At 45.6% G+C, this 7,233-nt stretch overlaps 1 protein-coding gene across 2 annotated transcripts; it reads left to right on the top strand.

The window, feature by feature from the left end:
* The first annotated feature begins 2,459 nt into the window (after positions 1-2,459).
* LOC113081072 (uncharacterized) lies at positions 2,460-3,561 on the top strand. Of its 2 annotated transcripts, none has more exons than XM_026253116.1 (2): positions 2,460-3,262; positions 3,383-3,561. In XM_026253116.1, the coding sequence occupies exons 1-2, from the start codon at positions 2,479-2,481 to the stop codon at positions 3,559-3,561; spliced, it is 963 nt and encodes a 320-aa protein (XP_026108901.1). In that variant the 5' UTR covers positions 2,460-2,478. The 2 variants fall into 2 exon arrangements, with proteins under 2 accessions (XP_026108901.1, XP_026108899.1); XM_026253114.1 differs by having other exon boundaries at positions 2,460-3,283; positions 3,380-3,561.
* The last annotated feature ends 3,672 nt before the right edge of the window (positions 3,562-7,233 follow it).

The raw sequence follows: 7,233 nt of genomic DNA, 5'->3' as shown, positions 1-7,233 counted from the left end.
TATTGTATAACCAGGCCAGGAACACACTAAAAAGGGAGATCGAGAATAGAGGTGTCGGCAGACAATCCAGGTTCCATATTTACATTTACATTTATTAATTTAGCAGACGTTTTTATCCAAAGCGACTTGCAAATTAGGACATTGGAAGCAATGACTATGAAAATTGTAGATTCACACTGAAGGCATCAAAACTATGAATTAACACATGTGGAATTATATATGGAATTATACAGATAACAAAAAAGTGTCAAACAACTGAAATTATGTCATATTCTAGGTTCTTCAAAGTAGCCACCTTTTGCTTTGATTACTGCTTTGCACACTCTTGGCATTCTCTTGATGAGCTTCAAGAGGTAGTCACCTGAAATGGTCTTCCAACAGTCTTGAAGGAGTTCCCCGAGAGATGCTTAGCACTTGTTGGCCCTTTTGCCTTCTGTCTGCGGTCCAGCTCACCCCTAAACCATCTGGATTGGGTTCAGGTCCGGTGACTGTGGAGGCCAGGTCATCTGGCGCAGCACCCTATCACTCTCCTTGCTCAAATAGCCCTTGATGCCTTCAGTGTGAATCTACAATTTTCATAGTCAAGAAAATAAAGAAAACTCTTTGAATGAGAAGGTGTGTCCAAACTTTTGGTCTGTACTGTATATACACACACACACACTCACACAAATTTGCATAATAAATGAAAAAAAATAGAATACAAAAACATTAGAAAGGTAGTTTTTTTTTAAGATTATAATTAGAATAGTGAGTGCTAAAGTTAGAGGGTCAAATAAAGATGGAAGAGATGGGTTTTAAACTGATTCTTGAAGATGGCTGAGGACTTTTTGGCTCATTAATAATTAATCTTGCTGCCTAGTTCTAGATTAATTGTAAAGGTTTGATAGAATTGGCTGGAAGACCTGCCAAGAGAGCATTGGAATAGTCCAGCCTGGACAGAACAAGAGCTTGAACAAGGAGTTGTGCAGCATATGTTCCGAAAGAAAGGGCCTGATCTTCTTGATGTTGAATAAAGTGTGGCAAAGTAGGTAATCTCCCTCCCCTGGTACTTAGAAACGGCCTATCAGGGCTCAGTCATTGCTTTATAAGGGCTGTGATTAGGCTACCTGGGATGCGTCATTGTTGGCCCCGCCCATCCGGTACGTGTGCGCTTCCGCCTAACAAAGGTATGTTTGTAGCTGGTCTGGCTAATGCTGCAATGAGCTCTTGGACATCGGCTAACTATATTAATTTATTGTAGCTGGAGTCGCCTTTTTGCAGCTTGAATAGCCCATTATTCCTGGCTTCGCTGTGGTTTTCAGGCTGTTCTTGCCACTTGGTTAGACTGATTTCATTCAAGTAATCTTCTGAGACTTGTGCTGTGAGCAACTGTATGAGGTGTGTGTAACGCTGTAGTCAATACCTGGTATGTATAGATACACATGTATATGCATTTCTTTTTAATGGACACTTGTGTTTTAAATTTAACTAATGGGTTGTTTTTAGTAGGACAAAGTTTTGGGAACGTCCGCCTGTTTTCGGGTGGGGAAGATCGCCTCCTGCATAATAGCAGATTAAAGACGGCGTTGCTGTTTTGCTGTTTTGCTGTTTTGCTGTTTAATTAAGTTTTGTTGTGCTCGTATCATTGTATGGTTTTTGGTTATTGTTTGTTTTCGTTACAATTGATTTTTGTTTGATTTTGATTTTGTAGTGATTGTTAAAACTTTTGCTTTAAACATATATTTCTTTCCTTTTCATTTCAGTTTTCTTTAAGTGACCATTGTTCATTTTTTTTACATTTTGTTGTGTGTTTTGGTAATTGTTTCAGTCAATCAGGCTTTAGATTAATTTCGTTTTGTACATTTGAGTAATTTGTGTTCTTTGTGTTTTAGGCCCCTGAGTCGGGTGGCTAGCTGTCCTAGTATCCTGGTGGTGGTGGTGTTTGGAGCACGGAGTGTGGATTGTCGTTTGTAGTCACTCACCTCACTGTGTGTGTGTGTGTGCTTTTACGAATAGCCACTTTTGCAGCTAGCCTACCCTGCTAGGGGTAAGCCTTCGTAAAACTGATTAATGTATGCCTGGTCGAATCATATCTTTGCCTAAACTTTTAAAAGGTGTATTTTCTACTTTGTGAATTTAATAAATAGTTTATACGCTAGTGCCTCTGTCTCTGCCTCCTATGGTAACAAACCTGTGTGTCTAAATTCCATCAAGTATTTAGTTCCCCTCACTTTAGAGGGGTGGCGTAGTCGGTAGTTATATCATAATTAATTAACTTCAAGTTGCCACGCCACATTCTGGCGTAGTCGGCAGGGTACCGTGTTTGGCGGAGACACTGGTATTAGTGGTTGTATTTTTTTGTTTGTTATTTTTCTTTTATTTTTCTGTTGCAGTGAGATTGGTAAAGAGTAGCAGCAAAACAGCAGCACACGTCTGGTGGATTCTGATTGTTTGTGAGTCTACTCCCTCTTGTTGGTAAGTGTTACGGCCGTCAAAATTATGGAAGAAGAGTTACAGGAATTGAGGGAAGTAGTAGCTCAGTTGCGGGCAGAAAATGAGAGGTTGCGTCAAGACCACTTTCTTGCGCTTCCTGGCCCTAGTGATGCCCCTTCTATTGATCCTGGTCCTTCTGTTGCTGCCCCCCCTCAGCCAAGTAGTGCACAGGCAGTCCTGCCAGAACGATTCGTTTTTGTACCTCGAGACAGGAAATGTCAAAAATTCAATGGCAGGGTTGGTCTGAGCATTGATGAGTGGGTTGAAGAGGCCAAAGCTTGTATGCAGGCTCGTCACCTGTCTGTTTCTGATCAAGCTTTCTTCTTGTTTGACCACTTGGAGGGGGAGGCAAGGGAAGAGATTAGGTACCGTTCGGAGATTGAGCGAAATGATCCAGATAAAATTATTTTGGTGTTACGGGAATTATATGGTTGCTCACAGTCATATGTCTCATTACAGGAGGCATTTTTTTCTAGAAAGCAGCAGGAGGGTGAATCATTGTTGGAGTTTTCCCTAGCTTTGATGGGTCTCCTAGAACGTGTGACGCAGCGATCACCGTATGTTATGCCAAATTCACAAGTTTTGCTACGCGATCAGTTCATTGAACATGTTTGTGACGTGGCCCTTCGCCGAGAATTAAAACAGTTAATACGTCGTCAGCCAATGTTAACATTGTTGGAAGTTCGAAGCGAAGCTCTTAGATGGGAAAGGGAGGGAATGTTGGGGAGTACGAGAGGACGAAGCAATTCCGTTCCATCCGCCTATGGGATTCAGTATGGTGTACAAGGTGAGTCACGGGTGGGTAGATTTCCTCAGCGCTCTGAACTAGGTGAACTGAGGGAAATGCTGAGATCACAGCAAGAGCAATTAAATAAGCTAACTCAAAATTTTGCTCGCTTGCAGGCCCCTCAGTCACGTAGTCAGCCTCCTCACCGCGGCCCCATTATATGTAGGAGGTGCCAACGACTTGGCCACTTTGCTAGAGAGTGCGATGGGGAGCGTGTTCCCCCTCGTCCGCAACCCCCTTTGCCCACTGCGTCGTCATCTGAGGGTAGACAGCCTGGTCCATCTGCGTTGTCGGGAAACTAGTCCCTACCGTGTCGCCGAGCCAAGGCGCGGTTGGGGAATTGACCGGCTCTAGTGTTTCAAGTATGTCTCATTTAATGTCTTCATGCCCGCACCTTGCTATTCGAATGGGTGGGGTCCAAATTTCATGTTTGGTCGATACTGGCTCCATGGTGTCCACAATAACGGAAAGTTGGTTTCGTAAATATTTTGAACCATGGGGTCCGGATCGACTTAAGTCGTGCCAGTGGCTACAACTTCGGGCTGCAAACGGTCTTTCGATTCCATATATTGGCTACATGGAACTGGATGTCGAATTGTGTGGGCAAGTGATTTCGGAGTGTGGAGTGCTTGTTGTCCGGGATCCTCCTGGTGGGATTTGTGACCAAGTCCCAGGGGTACTCGGGATGAATGTCCTGAGCCGTTGTTACCAGGAGTTATTTGGACAACATGGCCCTGCTCTTTTCGAGTCTGCTGTAACCGTTGAGGCCCCTAGCTTTGTCATGCAGGCACTTCAATATTGTCACCGTTTGGAAGACCAGGGTTCAGCAAGGCACCCTGGTCCGGTTAGGTTACGGGGTCGTGAGTCATGTCGCATCCCAGGTGGCACGATGAAGTTTGTAGCAGCGACTTGTTCTGAACAATATGCAGCGGGGTTAGTACTGTTTGAGCCCCCAGAGTCTGGGTTGCCCGCGGGTTTGTTGGCTTCTCCAGCGCTGGTACAGGTCATAAGAGGCACTGCCTACTTGCCTATGGTAAATGTGGGAACTGCGGATGTTATGCTGCATTCTAAAACCGTTTTGGGAGTGCTAAATAGTGTTTGTATGGTAAGTCTGCCTGCTGGGGTAACTGAAGTGAAATCTGTTGTAGCCACCGTAGGTTCCCAAGCCTTAGCTGCGACTGCCACTGTACAGGAACAGATTGAAACAGTTGATTTGTCTGTTTTGCCAGAAGTAGAACAGGGCCAGGTCAGGGCTCTTTTATCAATCAATCACCTTTATTTATATAGTGCTTTAAACAAAATACATTGCGCCAAAGCACTGAACAACATTCATTTGGAAAACAGTGTCTCAATAATGCAAAATGATAGTTAAAGGCAGTTCATCATTGAATTAATTGATGTCATCTCTGTTCAGTTGAAATAGTGTCTGTTTTAATTTGCAATCAAGTCAACGATATCGCTGTAGATGAAGTGACCCCAACTAAGCAAGCCAGAGGCGACAGCGGCAAGGAACCGAAACTCCATCGGTGACAGAATGGAGAAAAAAACCTTGGGAGAAACCAGGCTCAGTTGGGGGGCCAGTTCTCCTCTGACCAGACGAAACCAGTAGTTCAATTCCAGGCTGCAGCAAAGTCAGATTGTGCAGAAGAATCATCTGTTTCCTGTGGTCTTGTCCTGGTGCTCCTCTGAGACAAGGTCTTTACAGGGGATCTGTATCTGGGGCTCTAGTTGTCCTGGTCTCCGCTGTCTTTCAGGGCAGTAGAGGTCCTTTCTAGGTGCTGATCCACCATCTGGTCTGGATACGTACTGGATCCGGGTGACTGCAGTGACCCTCTGATCTGGACACAGACTGGATCTGGTGGCCACGGTGACCTCGGAACAAGAGAGAAACAGACAAATATTAGCGTAGATGCCATTCTTCTAATGATGTAGAAAGTACGGTGTTATGTGAAGTGTTCCGGTTCCAGTTTACCTAATTAATGCAGCCTAAAAATCCTTTAACGGATTTGGATATTAAAAGCATATTAGTATGTTATGTGTATGCCAGGTTAAAGAGATGGGTCTTTAATCTAGATTTAAACTGCAAGAGTGTGTCTGCCTCCCGAACAATATTAGGTAGGTTATTCCAGAGTTTAGGCGCCAAATAGGAAAAGGATCTGCCGCCCGCAGTTGATTTTGATATTCTAGGTATTATCAAATTGCCTGAGTTTTGAGAACGTAGCGGACGTAGAGGAGTATAATGTAAAAGGAGCTGATTTCTCATGACATTCCCTTGCTGGATTCTGTCCCTGTTAGGCAGCGGTACCGGCGTATTCCACCTTCGGAATATGAGGTGGTGAAGTCCCACATTAACCAGTTGTTGGAGGCCAGCATTATTAGGGAGAGCTGTAGCCCCTACGCTTCTCCAATTGTTCTTGTCAAAAAGAAAGACGGTACTTTGCGCATGTGCGTTGACTACCGTCAGCTCAATGCGAAAACAAGAAAAGATGCCTTCCCGCTCCCGCGCATTGAGGAATCATTGGACTCTCTGACAGGGGCCTGTTGGTTTTCCACTATGGATTTGGCTAGTGGGTACAACCAGGTCCCTGTCACTGACCAAGATAGACCCAAGACTGCTTTTTGCACCCCTTTCGGGTTGTTTGAATGGAATCGGATGCCCTTTGGGCTTTGTAATGCCCCAAGTACCTTCCAGCGCCTAATGGAACGGGTGTTTGGCGATCAGCAGTGCAGTTCCTTACTACTGTATCTGGATGACATCATAGTGTTTTCTTCCTCAGTGTCTCAGCACCTAGAGCGGCTAGAAGTTGTCTTGAGTCGTCTGGAGCGGGAGGGGCTAAAGGCCAAATTGAGTAAATGTGCATTTTTTCAACGGGAAGTCAGATATTTGGGACATGTCATTTCGGCGCAGGGAGTGTCTACTGACCCTCGGAAAATTGAGGCTGTAGCTAAATGGCCATGCCCCACCAGTGTGTCAGAATTGCGTTCATTCTTGGGTTTTAGTAGTTATTACCGCCGCTTTGTGGAAGGGTTCGCAAAATTGGCGGCCCCGCTGCATAAGTTGGTGGCCGAATGGACTGCCGGTAAGTCCAGGACTCGAAGGAGTCATGGTTTTTCTGATGCCTGGACTGAACAGTGCCAGCTGAGCTTTGCTGAGTTGAAGGGCAGACTTTCTACTGCTCCAGTGCTTGCTTACGCTGATTTTTCCCAGCCTTTCATCTTAGAGGTAGATGCTAGTTATGGGGGATTGGGGGCGGTTCTATCTCAGGAGCAAGGGGGTAGGGTACGACCAATCGCGTATGCTAGCCGCGGTCTACGGCCCACTGAGCGCAATATGTCCAACTATAGCTCCATGAAGTTGGAGTTTTTGGCGCTCAAGTGGGCCATGACCGAGAAGTTTAGGGAATATCTTTTAGGGCATAAGTGTATTGTCTTTACAGACAATAATCCCCTCAGTCATTTGACCACCGCTAAGCTTGGGGCTACCGAGCAACGTTGGGCTTCCGAGCTCGCCGTTTTTGATTTTGACCTCAGGTATCGGTCAGGTAGAAGTAACAAGAACGCCGATGCATTGTCGAGACAGAACACCCCTGCCCCATTGGAAGTAAGAGAATGGCTGCCTGGGACTGAGGTTCCAGCTGGTGTGGGGCAAGTACTGGTGGCAGAGAAAGCGGCACCGGTGACCCAGTCTGTGGTTTTGGCCTTGCCTAGTTTTGCAGGTGATCTGAGGGTTTTGCAGGAGGCGGATCCGGTTATAGGGGAGATTTTGCCTTTTTGGAAGCAGGGGATACGGCCAACATTGAAGGAGCGTAAACTGCTATCTAAGCCTGGCTTAGTCCTACTGCGTCAGTGGGATCGGTTGTTGGAAAGGCAAGGAATTTTACATCGACGTATTTTCCGTCCGGATGGTGGTGAGGAGATTTTTCAGCTAGTCCTCCCATCTGTCTTGCGGGGAGAGGTTCTGACTCAAATGCATC

The sequence above is a fragment of the Carassius auratus genome, unplaced genomic scaffold (genome assembly GCF_003368295.1).
Source record: "Carassius auratus strain Wakin unplaced genomic scaffold, ASM336829v1 scaf_tig00033084, whole genome shotgun sequence".
Lineage (NCBI taxonomy): Eukaryota > Metazoa > Chordata > Actinopteri > Cypriniformes > Cyprinidae > Carassius > Carassius auratus.
The sequence above is the reverse complement of the archived record's forward strand: the minus strand, read 5'-3'. Positions and strand labels throughout refer to the sequence as shown.